General features: G+C 49.2%; 1 protein-coding gene across 1 annotated transcript in view; it reads right to left on the bottom strand.

Annotated features, from left to right (window-relative positions):
• Nucleotides 1–29: 29 nt before the first annotated feature.
• The window catches only part of EPHX2 (epoxide hydrolase 2, cytoplasmic), a 58,398-nt gene continuing 41,449 nt past the window's right edge, over nt 30–16,978 (bottom strand). The window contains exons 12-18 of the mRNA XM_011983871.1: nt 8,094–8,165; nt 6,278–6,311; nt 4,300–4,402; nt 3,419–3,488; nt 1,126–1,206; nt 708–766; nt 30–514 (exon numbers count right to left, since the gene is read on the bottom strand). Of these exons, the coding sequence (XP_011839261.1) occupies nt 436–514; nt 708–766; nt 1,126–1,206; nt 3,419–3,488; nt 4,300–4,402; nt 6,278–6,311; nt 8,094–8,165 (498 nt within the window). The 3' untranslated portion in view covers nt 30–435. The remainder of the gene's footprint in view (nt 515–707; nt 767–1,125; nt 1,207–3,418; nt 3,489–4,299; nt 4,403–6,277; nt 6,312–8,093; nt 8,166–16,978) is intronic.

Here is a 16,978-nt window from a genome sequence, read left to right as displayed (position 1 = left end):
CACTCCACCTCTCCAAGAACAGCGACCGGCAGCATAGTCATCTTAGCTTTATTGAGTAACGCATCCCAATCTCTACTAAGATTCTTCTCAGTGAACGGCTGATTTTTCTGCAAAACTATGGATTGGTCAGTTAAAGAGAAATCACCACCTCGCCACCCCATTCTGTCCCCCCACAGGACACTAAGGGTTCTTAGAGATAAAGGGACGATGCATTCATGCCTGGAGAACTAATCACACCTGATTTCTCTGGGATCTAAAATAATGTCAAATTTGATTCACTTTATGTAATGAAAATCTTTTTTTTTTTTGCAAACCCCTTCAAAGCAATGCTGCCATCCATGAGAGATGTGTGTAAGGCCACCTCTGTATACTAAGAATGGTGCCCCAGCAGGCGGAAGGACGGCACACCTGCTGAGCGTGGATGCACGCCGCATGCTACATCTTTGAGACCACCGGTGGGTTCCGGGCATCAGACTCCAGCCACTTAATGAAGATCTGATTCACCTCGGCGGGCCTGGAGGAAAGGGAGAAGAAAAAAAAAGCCATTCACACTTGTCTGTGCCTACCCACCCAACTCGAAGGCAGAGGTGAGTGACATGAGTGGCTAAGCCAGGCCAAAGCCACCACAATGAAACCAGGAAAGCTTTTATGGAAGGTGAACAGGGGGCCCTGCTCTCCCTGACCCCAGGTGCCCCCAACCTCCTTACTTGTCCATCTGTGTCCAGTGCCCACAGTCCTCAATGTGTCCCCTTTTCAGGTGGGGAATCTGAAAGGAAACCCCATGCAGGAAGGTAAATGGAAGAATGCAGATGGGTGTGTCTCAGGTTAGAGCAACGGGCAATGGATGCCTTCTCTCTGCTCCCCGAAGGCCACCCTGCCCGAACCCTGCATGACTTAGGAAGGGAATGATGAGTGAACGAAACCCCACATCCGTGCAGGGGAAAGGAAGGCACAGTCACGGTTGCTGCTTGCAAGCGGGGGACAGTGATGTTACTGAAGTGCTTCAACCGCGGTCCCATCCACACGACAAGGTGTATCCTCCGCTGCCATCTTCCCTCTGAGCACCCTTGCCCGTGCCCTCTCCCGGGGGGCACCGATGACCCCTGTGCAGGGCCATTCCCTCACCCAGTCCTCCATGTGCTTGGACATCTGAGGAACGAGCACGAAGTCCTTCTCCGCCGTGACCATCAGGGCCGGAATCAGGATCTGGGGAGAGAACAGGAAACAGGAATGGCCGGCACTCCACAAGGGAAGCCCTCCCTTCCTCCCATGAAAGACCCCTGCCCACCGCCCTGCTGTGGTCCTGACATTGTATCTGCCAAACTTTGCACAACAGACTCGTGGTTATTACTGGAGATCTTTAAAATGACAGCTTCAGCAGTGCAGAGGCCAACATGGGTCTTGTGTGTGCAGACGTGTGTGAGTGAGAACGTGTGCAGAGCTGCGTGTAACTGGGAGAACAGAATCGACCGCACCAAGAGGGAAGACACCCTTGAATGAAGATCAAGATTCCTCTTCTCTGAATTAAACAGACGCTTAAAAGGGGCGGCCAAGGTTCCAGAGAGAATGGGGGCAGTCACAATAGTTATCAATGTGACATGAACAGCAGCAAAATGACTTCCCTTTTAACTGCAGGCAAATGAGTTGAACGCAGGGAGGCATGCACAGGAAGGCCAGGAAACCTCTGTGTTTTTTTATTTGTTCTCGCTCCACCATTACCCTAATTTCCAAGCACCTTTGACCCATCCCTGGTTCAGGAAGTTGCACTATTTTCATTTACACATGGACTGATGGCGTCTCTCCGTACCCCTCCCTCCTCCCATAACCAGGAGCCAGGAGAAGGTCAAAAATGATTTTGAGGCTACAATGAATCCTGAGGCTTCTATGAGGTTTGTAAACTCTAGAATGTTCCAAGCTAAAATGTGAACTGGGTAGGGGGTGGCAGGGGGGCGGGATGGGAGGAGGTGGGGGAGGAGAGAGGAAGATCCGACCGGAAACTGCGGAAGAGAGGCTGGGCGCAGTGGCTCAGGCCTGTCATCCCAGCACTTTGGAAGGCCGAGGTGGGTGGATCACCTGAGCTCAGGAGTTTGAGACCACCTTGCCCAACATGGTGAAACCCTGTCTCTACTGAAACACAGAAAATTAGCAGGTTGTGGTGGCGCACTCCTGTAATTCCAGCTGCTTGGGAGGCTGAGGCAGGAGAATCGCTTGAATCCAGGGGCAGAGGTTGCAGTGAGCCGAGATCACGCCACTGCACTCTAGCCTGGGCAACTGAGCAAGACTGTTTCTAGAAAAAAAGAAATTGCGGAAGAGGAGGGTTTCTGACCTTAGCACCATTGGGATTCACCTTCCCAGTGCCTTTGTCAATATTTTCCTCCACGCTTTGAGAGATTTTGTCTGTCCAACTGCAGTTTGGTCATTTTCGTCAGTCATATGATGACAATGACAAGGAACACTAATGGAGCTACTAGGTTCCCAGTACTGCTTGTAACAGGTCATGTGCCTTCACCCATTTCATCCTTACACAGCTCCATGAGGGAGGCACTGTTCTTGCCACTTCCATATTGCAGAAGAAGCAACAGTGGATCAGAGGGGTTAAGTACCTTTCCCAGGGTCACACAGGGATTAGACTCAGCCCATGTGCTTCCTAGCCTGCTCTTAACCACGATGTTATCTACTCTAGTGCCTCAAGACCTAACTTCGGGAGGTTAAGACCTGGTCTGTTTACACACCATGGTATCCCAGGGTCTCGCAGGAAGCCTGGCACGTAGCAGTGTGTTCACTTACAGAGTGAACCAACAAGGTAACCAGGGCTACTGAGTGAGCTGATGAAGGCCTGGTGACCTGCGCAATCACACTGGGGAATAATTTGATTTCCCTTAGATTTTTAAACATTTTGAATGTAAACTGGGGACCTCTATTATTCCTTCTGCAGACCCAGAGATTGGAAACCCATCTTCTGCTTGACAAATGAGGAAACTGAGACTCAGAGATTCACTTGTGCAAGGTGACTCAACCAGAGGCTGAAGTCACATCTCTGAGAGCGTCTAATGCTCCTCCGGGGCTGGGAGCTCCAGTATCCACGTCGCTTCTGGGAGGCGCCCTGGGCCATCTGCAGCCCTGGCTTGGGGTACCACCAGGGGACCTGGGGATTCCGGATGGATGCTGCAGTTACCTGGACACACCCCACCTCCATCCCCAACGTCACCCTCTACCATCCCAAGGGAAATACCAGCAAGAAAGATCCTAACGGGAAACCCCTGAAGGGAGTCACTTCCCAAACCCCAAAGGGAAAGGAGGTAGCCAGCAGGTCTGTCCATGACCAGCTGTGGCCCAGGTCATATCAGCTCAGGCCAATGGGAAGCCCCATGGGTGGGTTCTGGGGTGCAGAGGAGACCACACTGAACCTGGCACTCACCTTCCGCCCCAAGCTTTTGCAGGCCCATTTCCAGTTCCTTTCCATGTTTCGGTACCAGTTTAGAGGACCTCTGGGGAGAGATCAGAAAGTAAAAAGAGGGAGGCGGTAAGTAGACGGCTCTGCTACAGACACCAACAGAAACCTGCTCTGCACAGCCAGTCATCCTGGGAAGAGCGAAGCCTCCTGCAGGGGCAAGAGAATAGAGCCCAGGACCCACGCCGTGCTGTCGGGCGCAGTTGCCAGGCTCTAGCAGCGAGGCCTTGTGCAAGGACACAGGACTCCACTGAGTGAACTGGCAGCCTCTGGGTGGTCTTCTGGGACACATAGAAGCTGGCCCTACAGGACTGTCCAGGGAATGTCATCGTGTTGCCTTGGAGGCTGGGGAGGTTGCTGATGCTGGGGACCTTGGCTGAGCAGCCTCACCATCCAGAGGCCACTTGCCTGCCCCAGGGAGCCCACTTGAGAGGGACACAGGGAGGTGGAGCAAAGATGCCCCCTCCTAATATGACATCGGGAAGTAGGGCAAATGCACCAAAATGTATGCACCTTTTGAGTTTATGTGGATTTTTATGTCTTTCTGAAGAAAGAGCCCAGAGTTGCCATCTGATTCTCCGAGGAGCCATGACTGAAAAGTAGTTGAAAACCTCTGCCCTATGGGGGCTCCGCAAGCGTAAGGAAGAACAAGCTGAGTGTCCCAAACTAGAGCAGGCTGAGCACCAAAAAGTACTGAGCCTCCTGACACTGCAGGCATTCAAGCAGAGGCCGGCCTGGCACCCATGAGGGCTGTGGTGGAGGAGAACTGGGCCTCACCCTCCACCCTGAGGGCTGAAGATCACTGTCTGTCGATCGTCTGTCATCTGTGTCTGGGCCCTGCTCTTTACCTGAAACCAGACTTCTTGAACTGCTGCACATAGAACTGGATTTCCTCCTCGGTGACCATCCTGCTGAGGCTGGGCTCTTCTGGTGTCCTTACAAAAAGTCCTCCTGCAAAAAAAGCCACCTGTTGACTTTCCCGTCCCCGGGCCAGGGTTCTGCGTTTTAAGGCCTCTAACGGAGGCTGGGTACCTCACTGCCTCTCACAGACCATCTGAACTTGCGCAAGGCCTTGTGAGCGCCTCCATCTTTTGTTCCCTTATCCTTTGCCAGAGTGAGCCCATCTCCTCGAAAGCTCCAAGCTGTGATCTCACAGTCACACTGCAGGCTGACGTTCCTTTCCACCTAGCCACGACATCACCGGCTATTATCACAGCTCCTGGACCAACCACAGTCGCCGGCTTTTTCAGGTACACAGCAGCTGTATCCCAGACCCTGCCAGCCCCTAGATCCTGCTCTCCCCCCGTCTAAACCTTTCCCAGCCAGCTTAACTGTGACCCTTCGGAGATATTGCCAGAGATTCTTGGAATTTTCCTAAGGGCTTGCTCTGTTTTTCCTCTTAGGCGGGAAGAGAACCCAGGCCAGGAGGCTGGATCCTGTCGCCTCCTGCGCGCTGCACAGACCCTCTATGGTATCCCACTGTGGACCCCTATCTTGTCTTCAAGGTGCTGCACAGTCCCCCCAGAGGATGGCCTGTGATGACCCTTGGCAGCCCAGGGACCACTGCAATTTCACAGGACACAGCCTCAGTGCTGGTGCCTGAACAGGGCCAGTCGTCATTTTCAGATTCACAAAGACCCAGAGGCAGAGCAGCTGGCTATTCCAGGCTTTTGTGAGACACATCAAAGGGGTATGTGACCAGGGTGTCACCCTGTGATGAAACCACCCTAAGCCTCCCCACTAGGCGGGTGCCCCAGGCTCACTGTACCTCAGGGCCCCTCTGTGTGCACCTCGGCTGCTCTGCCTCCCATGAGACAGTGGGCTTACCGAGGGTGGCCACGCTGCTTCGTGTGTCTGGGAGTCTGAGCATGCAGCCCTGACCTCATACCCAGCGTGTGCTCACAGCATTTGAGGAATGAATGAATGGGTGAATGAATGAGTGACAGACAGTGTGAAGGAATAAGGGAATGTGGGTGTAGGGGAGGGAAGGGAGATGTTCTTTGAACAGTGACAAGAGCATGGCCTGCAGGGTCAGAGGAGTTTAATCCCAGCTCAGCCACTTTAGACAAGTTACTTAGCCCTCTGAGACCTGTTTTCCTCTTTGGAAATTAAAAATGGTAGCATTTTTCGGAAAGCTTCGAGGATCATAAATAATTTATCTAAAGGGGGTTAGTCCAGAGTTTTATACAGATGGTCAGCACGTGCCCAGACAAGTGACAGTGGTCATCATTATTCACAAAAATACAAGTGAATGATGTCAAGGCCACAGTGCTGCAGCAAAAATAAGGTCTTGTGGGAAGACTGCTGGATCTAGGGGCCATGGGGATGAGCTCCAATCAAATCTCAACTCTGACCCTTCACTCATACCCAACCCAGGAGGGAGACAAGGATGGGCTCCATGTGGGGGAATTGGAAACGTGGCGCCTGGATGGAGAGGGGCCAGCGGACTGCAATGGAGGAGACCTGGGCAGGGGATCCACCCACTCTACCTGCATACACCGGGTGACCCCCGTAGAGGTAAGATCTCAATCCTGGGGTCCTTATCAGCAGAGGGTGGATTTTTGCCCTGGACAAGCTCTAAGACTCCTCCAAGCTCTTACTGTTTAAGATCTTGAAGCCACAGCTCCCTCAAGAGTAGGAACTCCAGGCTGTGTGCTCAGGCCTGGGGTTAGAGTCAGCCCTATGCAGGCCAAGGAGACCCTGGTTGGGCAACTTTAAGTTCAGAGCTGGAGGGCTCAGGGCTTCTGCCCATAGCAGTTACAGGCAGAAACATCCATTTAACATTCAGCTGGTTCCCAATGTGGCTCTCCCAAGCATGTCTCTTACCCATTTCACAGACTTTATGCATGGATAAAACACTCTGTAGGAAGAAAAGAGAAGAGTTACAAATGACGTCACGGGTGATGCAAAGGAAATATGCTCATCTGAAAACCCTGTTACGACAAATGACCTCTAAGTACCATGCAGACTGTAACAAACACATGGAACTCCCAAGAGAGCCAGGGACCCCCTCACAGGAGTCAAGTAAAGAGGGAGCTCACAACCAAAGCTCTGGGCTAAGAACTGCCCCAGGGCCCTTGCAGACCTTGGTAATGTGAAGACCTAGGTTTATCAACCCATAGGAACAAGAAAAGAGACCTTAGGCCTATGATGAGAAGTCAGAGATGTGATATTCCATGCCACTCCATGGTAAAGCCAGTAAATCTGGGGTCTCTGACATGCTATACCTTCAGTGAAAAAATTGATGAGAAAAAAAATCCCCTCATGATGATAAAGATGTTAAAGGAATTCGTCTGTTTCAGCTTGGTACTAAGAGAAAACCAAAAGACACCCCCTTGGGAATTCATAGCTCTAGGCCTGCCTTCCCAACTGCTTGGATTTGAGTTTGCATTCTCTGCATGATCTGGAAACCCCCAAGGTGTGAAGTAAACAAGAACAACAACAACAACAACAACAAAGTGAGCCTAGGCTGGTAATGCCCCCAGGATGCTTGGCAGAAGAAATCCTTAACCACTCAAGGAGTCATTTCCTCAAGCCCAACTGAAGCAGACAGGTACAGATTAAGTACTGCTGAAGATGAGTTTATAAATCAAATTTACAAAACCCACACTCACATAACAAGGCCCCACAGCAAAAGGCAGCAAAAGGAGCAAACAGTGAAATATGACTCTCCAAAAACATCAAATAATAGAGCTTGCAAGAGGGAGAGAGAGACAGAGAAAAAAAAAAAAAAAGAATTAGAAATGAATATACTTCAAATAATTGAAGACATAAAAGGAACTGAAAAATAAGAATACAAGACTCTATCAAAAGAGATCAGAATGATTTGAAAAAGAACCAAATAAAACTTTCACAAATTAAAAAAAACTATTTATTGAAATTAATACTTCAAAGATGGGTTAAACTGCAGATCAGACCTGCAGTGTCCAGGATAATTAATTGGCTTAGACAATTAACATACAGGGGGTTAGACCCGAGGCTGACTCACAAGCAAAGACAGAATTTTCTAAAAGAAAACACCCTAAAATTCTATACTCAGATAAATGATTCTTTAAGATTAAAATTAAGATGTCTTCAGGCACCACAATCTGAATTTACTACCAACAGACTCTTATTGAGAGAACTACTAAAGGGGATGCTTCAGGAAGAAAGAAACTGAACTCAATGCAAATGAGTGAGATGCAAGAAGTGATCAGTAAAGAAAGTGGAAAATATGGGACAGGGAGCAGGAATTGACTGTATATAAAACAACAATAGTGATGATGACTCCTAACATGTAAGACAGGAGGGTGCAGGTTACAGAGGTAAAGGTTTTTAAACTCCTCTGCTTCAAGAAGAGAGTTGGGGACAGCAATTAATTTTGGACTTGGGTAAACCAATTATGCATGTTAAAATGGTAATGGTAATAGCATAATTTCTAAGCTATCATTATTATAATCATTCTCTGACCTTGTGTGTCAGTGGGGATATAAATTTTCCCACTAAGGACGGACCAGGAGAGTGGGGACCTCAATTACCCTGACTACAGAAACGAAAGAAAAGGAGGCCAGATTGCTACTCCTGGTCCCTGCCACACACTAGGTACCCTACTTCCTTCACAACTGCCCCCTCCTGTTTTTCTGCCCCCGTCCCCACCCCTCACCTCATCGCTTGCTCTGAAGAGGATTTTGAAAGTCCGACTCAGGTTCTGTTCCAGTTCAGCCTCAGCCACTCCCTAAAACAATCAAGAAAGCAAAATGAAGGACCCTCTAGAAATTGTGGAAACTGTTCCCCTCCTTCATCTGACTGAAAGCAAGAAGCCCCTACCTGTGCCCCATCTAGCCCAAGTCTCATCAGAATAGTATCCATTTGAATTTTCATCTTAAAACATTTTTTAAAAGGTTAACATAAAATACAAGATGCTAACTGTAGTTCCCCATGGGAGGCAGGTTTATAGATGCCGCTTTCTTTGTGTTTTTCAATATTCCTATAATGAGAAGGTACTACTTATAATAATCTCTCAAAAGGAATTGGGAGGGGGCTGGTAGAGGAACGGGTTGGAGGCTGACTGGTGGTAAAAAGAAGAGAGGGGCTCCAAGGATTCTGAGAAACCAAGCGGAAAAGCCAAAAACTATAAGCCAAATGCTCTTCCACCCAGGCATCTAAATTTCGCTATATTGAGGCCAGGAGTTTAAGACCAGCCTGGGAAACATAGGGAAACCCCATCTTTACAAAGAAATTTAAAGAATTCTTTTCTGCTCTAGAAACTTCAAAACCAACTCCTTTGATTTGGGTCTTAATTGTTACAGACCATTAGATTGCCGATGGATTATATTCCACAAACAGGACAGGGAGGTTTCCACTGTTTTTTTTTTTTTTTGGGGACGGAGTCTCGCTCTGCCGCCCAGGCTGGAGTGCAATGGCCGGATCTCAGCTCACTGCAAGCTCCGCCTCCCGGGTTCACGCCATTCTCCTGCCTCAGCCTCCCGAGTAGTTGGGACTACAGGCGCCCGCCACCTCGCCCGGCTAGTTTTTTGTATTTTTTAGTAGAGACGGGGTTTCACCGTGTTAGCCAGGATGGTCTCGATCTCCTGACCTCGTGATCCGCCCGTCTCGGCCTCCCAAAGTGCCGGGATTACAGGCTTGAGCCACCGCGCCCGGCCGAGGTTTCCACTGTTAAAGAGCTGGGACATGTAGCCTTTCTGGTGACAAATGACCAGGTCCTTCCAGTTCTTGGGAGCAGTATGGCATTGAATTACCCAGTCGACACACAGTTCTCTGGCTGTTCCCAGGTCTCTGGTTTGTGTATGGGGGGAGTTCTCTGACCTGAACTTGCTTCATCAGTTCCACAGACACTGAGCTCCTTCTCTGGCAAACTGGACCAAGAGATGCCAATGTACAAAATACGCTTCAGAACCTTCTCGGTGGACCAGAGGATGGGGGAGGGGCTTGGATGAGGACTAAAGTGAAGTGTCCAGGTCACTGAATGTCATGTGCTGAGGGCTAGAGAGGAGATTCCTACTGGAGACTCAGGGTGTGGAGTCTTCCTCTCCTGCTTCCCCTCTCCTTCCTACCCCAACCCCCTCCAGGAACACTTCAGCAAAGCAGACCCCAAGAACAGGGGCACGGCTGGAAGGTGATGAGAGCTCCATCCATGGATCCTACTCTCCCAGTAGGGGTAGCCTGGTTCATGGAGCATAAGAGGACAATGTTAATTCAATCTGTCTTTTCCAGAAGTTGAAAGACGGTGAACCTGAAAGCGATTCCAGATGCACTTTAGGAGAAAACAGCTGTCCTGGAGGCAGAGATCCACTAGGGGCAACCATTCAGAAATAATAAAAATCTTGGCCGGGCGCAGTGGTTCATGCTGTAATCTCAGCGCTTTGGGAGGCCGAGAAAGGCAGATCACCTGAGGTCAGGAGTTCGAGACTGGCCTGGCCAATACGGTAAAACCCCGTCTCTACCAAAAATACAAAATTGGCCGGGCATGGTGGTGCACGCCTGTAATCCCAGCTATTCAGAGGCTGAGGCAGGAGAATCACTTGAACCCAGGAGGCAGAGGTTACAGTAAGCCAAGATCTCACCATTGCACTCCTGCCTGGGCAAAAAGAGCAAAACTCCATCTCAAAAAACTAAACTAAACTAAACTAAACTAATTTCTGCAACACAGCTGCTGTTAAGGGACTAGTGCTACAGGAGGGAACTGAGTTAAGTGTGGTAATGCCAACTGACTCTCCTCTCCTTCCTTCTAACCACCCACCTGCACGCACCCAAACACCAGCTGAACTGGTCTGCAGGTGTTTTCTGAGCAGGCTTCCTACTTGCTGGCCTCCCTGGTTTAACACATTGTGACCTTCACCAACAGCATGGACTTCTATCAGTTTGGCCTTCGACACCAGACCCAAACGCTGCCTTCTCCATGAGGTTCCACCTTTCCCACCACCAAGGGGTAACTCTGCTTTTCTTGGATCCTGCAGAGCCTTGAGTGTGCTCTCCTGGGATCCCCTTAGGGGCAGGGACTCATCCTGTTCTCAGCAGCATCTGTGGCTACCCTTGAGATAGAGTCAGAGGAGAGGAAGATCCTAAGGCCACATACACGAAGCATTCGATCCAGCGACCTGCAGTCCTCAGTGCTTGCACATATCGAGAGGTTACATTTTTTTTTTTTTTTTGAGACGGAGTCTCGCTCTGTCACCAGGCTGGAGTGCAGTGGCACGATCTCAGCTCACTGCAAGCTCCGCCTCTCGGGTTCACGCCATTCTTCTGCCTCAGCCTCCTGAGTAGCTGGGACTACAGGCGCCCGCCACCATGCCTGGCAAATTTTTTGTATTTTTAGTAGAGACGGGGTTTCACCGTGGTCTCGATCTCCTGACCTTTTGTATTTTTAGTAGAGACGGGGTTTCACCGTGGTCTCGATCTCCTGACCTTGCGATCCATCCGCCTCGGCCTCCCAAAGTGCTGGGATTACAGGCATGAGCCACCGCGCCTGGCCGAGAGGTTACTTTTTTTAGTTTTTTTTTTTTTAGATGGAGTCTTGCTCTGTTGCCCAGGTTGGAGTGCAGTGGCGCAATCTCAGCTCACTGCCAAGATGGGTTCAAGAGATTCTCTTGCCTCAGCCTCCCAAGTAGCTGGGATTACAGGGGCCCGCTACCATGCCCAGTTAATTTTTTTGTATTTTTAGTAGAGACAGGGTTTCTCCATGCTGGTCAGCTAGTCTTGAACTTCTGACCTCAAGTGATCCGCCTGCCTCGGCCTCCCAAAGTGCTGGTATTACAGGTGTGAGCCACCACGCCCGGTGAGACATTACTCTTTTTTGTTCTGCTCATTACTCCTCACAAGAGCTCTGGATCTGTGCAGTGGCAGCACAGAAGAAACGGAGACATTGATCATCTGGTGGTGCTGGATCTAGGGTTGGAGATTTTCTGATGAAAGCCATGTCTGCCTGTTAATGACAGTTCCCTCTGTTTTGTAAGATTCAATTATAATGGTGTCAATAGCGGCCTTCTGCAACATGATGATGAATGCTACAGTGAGAAATAGCCATGGGAAGAAGCACATTTAAGTGATGGATGGAAGCCCAGGTCAGCTCTGTGTATGTGGCTGTCGGTCATCATTCCTATTTACTGAGAGCAGTCCTCATCACAGAAACAGCTGCTGTTCATGAGCTCAGGGGTGCATTTCAGTGTTTGAAGGAACCCATGGAAGCCTGGAGAGGGCTTTGCCTCAAATGACCCTTAAAAGGGCAAACGATGTCAAAAAGTCAGTAAAGAAAATCAAAGAGAGGCTGGGTGGGGTGGCACAAGCCTGTAATCCCAGCACTTTGGGAGGTCCAGGCAGGAGGACCGCTTGAGACCAGGATTCGAGACCAGCCTGAGCAACAATAGAGACCCTGCCTCTACAAGAAATATTTCAAAAATCAGCTGGGCATGGTGGTGCATGCCTGTAGTCCCAGCTACTAGGGAGAGTGAGGCAGGAGGACTGATTGAGCCCAGGAAGTCAAGAATGCAGTGAGCTACGACTGTGCCACTGCACTTCAACCTGGGCAACAGAATGAGACCCTGTCTCTTAAAAAAAGTCAGAGAGAAAAAAGGTAAATAAATCTGTTCACTCACATAAAAGTGCAGCAGAGCAATGGAAAGAATAGGATGAAGCTGGGAGCCAGAAAGGAGAGAAGATGACAGAAGATAACATTTGTCCTCTGCTTATGAACTTAGCTGAGAAATTCCGACTCTCTTTAATCTACAAAGGTAAGACTATATCTTTAAATCCTACAGACCAATGACAAATTTCCTGTCTGCCCTGGATAGGGGCTCCTCCTTTTGTGTTCCTGTGCACAGAAGTTCAAGGATGGACTTTAGAATCCAATAAACATGGTTTCAAGCCCAAGTACTGATAGTTACGAGCTGGGGAACTTCTTTCCCTAGAGCCTCGGTTTCCTCATCTGTAAAATGGGGATTTTGTAAGGATTAAATGAGATAATGCCCATTTCTTACAACGCCTGACACACAGGAGGCATGCCAATAAAATTAATATCATTACCTCCATTATTATTATTATTTGTTTAGAGACAGGGTCTTGCTCTGTTGCCCAGGCTGGAGTGCAGTAGTGCAATCACAGCTTACTGCAACCTCAAACTCCCGGACTCAAGTGACCCTCCTGCTTCAGCATGCTGAGGAGCTGGGATTATATGTGCGCACCACCATGCCTGGCTAACTTTTAAAAATTTTTTGTAGAGATGGGGTCTGGCTATGTTGCCCAGGCTGGTCTCAAACTCCTGGCCAAGTGATCCTCCCACCTTGGCCTCCCAAAATGCTGGAATTATAGGTGTGAGTCACTGCACCTGGCTGATTTTTAAAAATTTTAAATTAATATCTAATTAGGGCTCTTTAGATGACATCATCTTGGCTTTCAATTGGGCCTTAGATCTAATGACCCGTGTCCTTATGAGAGAAAGAAGGAAACTGAGACATACAGAGACACAGAAGGGAGGATGCCACACGAAGACGGAGGCAGGGATGGGAGGGACGCGTCTACAAGCTGAGGAACACCAGGAATTGCCAGCAACTGCCAGGGGCTGGGAGACAGGCATGAAACAGACTCTCTCTCGGGAGCCCCCAGAAGGGACCAACCCTGCCAAGACCCTGATTTTGGACATCTAGCCTCAAGAACTGTCGAGAATTCACTTCCGTGGTTCTAACTCACCCAGCTTGTGGTACTTTGCTATGGCAGCCCCGGGAGTGGGAACACAAAAGGGGGAGCCCCTATCCAGAGCACACAGGAAATTTGTCATTGGTCTGTAGGATTTAAAGATATGGTCTCACCTTTTGTAAATTAAAAAGAGTCAGAAGGTCTCAGCTAAGCACGTAAGCAGAGGACAAATGTTATCTTCTGTTATTTTCCTCCCATTCCTGGCCCCCGGCTTACACTAAAGCATATCTCCAGGGATTATCTTGATGTGGGGGCTGAGGGGAGAGGGTGAGGAGGGAAAGGGACCAGGGTCTTCATTACCCTGGGCTCAGGGGTGCCAGGCACTGTCCCCAGGAGCAACAGGCAGCAGGTGTGCCAACCACAGGGTGAGGGGTCCCAGGATCCAAGGTGCCCTGAACTTCCCTCATCCCCTCAATTTACTTTCCACGTGCGTATTCAGCTCGCTGTCAGAGGAGCCCCCAGAAATGCAGGGCGCCACCAAGAAGATGGAGTTTTGTCTAGACTTTCCACTCAGCGCTGGTAGGGGCAGCGCTGTCAGTCACCTAATTTGCTAGGGAGGTGCCCCCACATCGGTAGGGGGCACAGGATTGCCTCCTGTGCTCAGCCCTCCTAACAGGGAGAGCTTCTCCTCTTTAATCTTCTCTTGTGTCCTTTCCAAGGTAGAGAACAGGTCTGCTGAGAGGCTGCACTTAATTGTGGCTATTGTTGTGTGGGTGAGACAATGGAGGCAGCTGCTGAAGCCAAACTGCAGGTCCACGAAGCCCCCGCTCAGCCCTCCCGCCCTTTACAATTAATGCCAAAGGACGCCATCCAGGAGGGGAGGTGAAGCCTCCGCTGGTCAGCAGGCTGGGCCAGCGATTCTGTTTCATGCTCCGTCTACCTTGCCAAAAATGACTCCAGTTCCTCTGGAAGTCTGAGCCAGCGTTCTCCAAGACAGGCCAGGAGAAAATGGGCTGGTTGTCCCTGAGGTCAAAAACGCCAGTGGCTGGAAGCATCCGAAATCTGGGCAGATAGCAAACGGTGGACCTTTGACTCTCTGCGGTGTGGCTGGCCAGATGAGAGAGAGGTGGACAGCAAAGACTTGGGGGGCTCTACAGAGACTCAGGGCACTGGGGGCCGCCTGCCACGTGCTGATGGTGCCAGCTCTTTCTGTCCATAACAGCACTGAGCTGGGCAGCCCATTTCACAGAGGAAGACGCTCAGCTCAGGGGCCTTAAGCACCTCGTTGAAGGTCAGGCGGATTATAAATGAGAACATCGGACTCCAAACCCCTACATATTTGGTTCTTTTCACCACAACCTAACACAGCACTGCCAATTTAAGACAATGAAAATAACCCTGTCAAGGGTTTCCTCCATAAAGGGCATAAAAATTAAAGTAACGGCTAGGCATGGTGGCTCATGCCTGTAATCCCAGCGCTTTGGGAGGCCGAGGCGGGCAAATCACCTGAGGTTGGGAGTTCGAGACCAGCCTGACCAACATGGAGAAATCCTGTCTCTACTAAAAATACAAAACTAGCTGGGTGTGGTGGTGCATCCCTGTAATCCCAGCTACTTGGGAGGCTGAGACAGAAGAATCACTTGAACCCGGGAGGTGGAGGTTGTGGTGAGCTCTGAGATCATGCCATTGCACTCCAGCCTGGGCAACAAGAGCGAAACTCCATCTCAAAAAAAAAAAAAAAAGTTAAAATAACAATAATTAAAGCTTGGTGTGTAAGGTAGCAAACAGTGGCACTTTCTTTTAAACTATATTATTTGGCTGTAAAAAACAATCACAATAATGTCCCTTAACAGAGGATTACATAATCCATAGTCTACCTGTTACAAAACCCCATGCAGTCATTAAAAAAAATGAGATAAATCTATATGTGCTGACGAAAAAAATCTGTGCAATATGTATTAAATGAAAAAGCAGCATGATTCCATTTATATGAAAAATCATGTGTGTGTGCGCTCACACACACATATATTTGCTTAAAAATATTCAAAAATAGTTTTAAAATATTTCAAAAAATGTCTGGGAAATACCAAATTATTAGTAGTAGCTACTAGTAGGTTGTCGGTGGGCAAAGGGGGATTCAGCTTTTTCCTTTACACAACTCAGGACTTTTTTTTTAATAGCAAACATAAATTACTTCATAATTTCAAAACAAAAACAAAACCTAAAAAATAAACTCTAACTAATCACCAGCTGTCCCCATGGCCTGAAGGAGCTACTGTGTTCTAAAGATTAAGAAAGACTCAACATTTAGGCTGGCATGGCGGCTCTCACACCTATAATCTCAGCAGTTTGGGAGGCTGAGGTGGGAGGATCACTTGACACCAGGACTTGGAGACAAGCCTGGGCAACACAGCAGGAAAAAAAAAAAAAAAAGAGAGAGAGAGAGACTCCAGGTTTGAGGGGAAACAAAATCATTTGTGGATGGTTTTCAGCCAGGTAAAACTTTCTGCCTGTAATTTTTCTTTTCCCACATTTTCTCTCTGATCCTTAGTTTCTCATCTGGTTAAATACTTAAACGAAAGGGCTGTTTTCTTTTTTTTTCTTTTTTTTTTTTGCTCATGTTGGAGTGCAGTAGTGCGATCTCAGCTCACTGCAACCTCTGTCTCCCAGGTTCAAGAGATTCTCCTGCCTCAGCCTCCCGAGCAACTGGGATTACAGACATGCACCACCACGCCCAGCTAACTTTTGTACTTTTAGTAGAGACGGGGTTTCACCGTGTCGGCCAGGCTGGTCTTGAACTCCTGACCTCAGGTGATCCGTCTCCCTGCTGAGATTACAGATATGAGTCACCACGCCCAGCCCAAAAGGGCATTTCTTTTGCCTGAAATCTGCCTCTAGCTTGCTATATGGTTCCAGACACATACATAGGTGCCTGCCACCCAGTCTTCCTCAAAGAAATACAAATACACACGTGTAGTTTAAGGAGGGAGAGAACAGGGTTCACAGGATATCCTAGGCACATTCTGGTATGGGGGGCTGAGGGGGTGTAAGTATCCCCCAGGCCAAGTGAGGACTTTGGGAATCCTTAGAATTAAAACATGGAACAGCTCAGCTGAAATGACCCAGCCGATTCCACTGGTCTTGGCTGTCAGAGCTGCCTGGTCTTCATGCTTTCTCACTATACGCATGGAAAGCTGTCACCTCTTCTCCGAGAAGGAAAGAAAAACACGCCTTCTTTGTTTCCAGTAGACTTGGCAGATTCCCAGGCCAAGACTCAGCACATTGGCTGAGGGTTCAAAGAGCTATATTGGAGCTGACTCTAAACTTGGGAGTTAACCTAAGCCTCACCCTGCAGTGCTCAGCAGAGATGAGCCAGAAGTGGGGAAGACAGGGCTGGATGCAGTGGCTCACCCAGCACTTTGGGAAGCTGAGGAGGGTGGATCACCTGAGGTCAGGAATTCAAGACCAGCCTGGCCAACATGGTGAAACCCTGTCTCTATTAAAAACGCAAAAATTAGCCAGGCACGGTGGTGGGTGCCTGTAATCCCAGCTACTCGGGAGGCTGAGGCAGGAGAATCGCTTGAACCCGGGAGTTGGAGGTTGCAGTGAGCCGAGATCGTGCCACTGCACTCCAGCCTGGGCGATACAGTGAGACTCTGTCTCAAAAAATAATAATAATAAAAAAATAAGTGGGGGAGACGGGTGTACCCACGGCACAGAAGGAGTCTTCCTTAGGTTGCCTGGGTCTGGAGCAGCCTCAGTGCTCCTAGGGAGAAGGAGGAGATGTCAGAAATGCCTCCTTCTGGCCAGGGAGGGAGTGGATTAGGAGGTGGCAGGAAGGAGTAACTCCCAGCACCCACTATGCATCCAAGAGCTGTTCTCCACGTTATCGGCTTTATT

Source organism: Mandrillus leucophaeus, unplaced genomic scaffold (genome assembly GCF_000951045.1).
Source record: "Mandrillus leucophaeus isolate KB7577 unplaced genomic scaffold, Mleu.le_1.0 Scaffold256, whole genome shotgun sequence".
NCBI classification, from domain to species: domain Eukaryota; kingdom Metazoa; phylum Chordata; class Mammalia; order Primates; family Cercopithecidae; genus Mandrillus; species Mandrillus leucophaeus.
The sequence above is the reverse complement of the archived record's forward strand: the minus strand, read 5'-3'. Positions and strand labels throughout refer to the sequence as shown.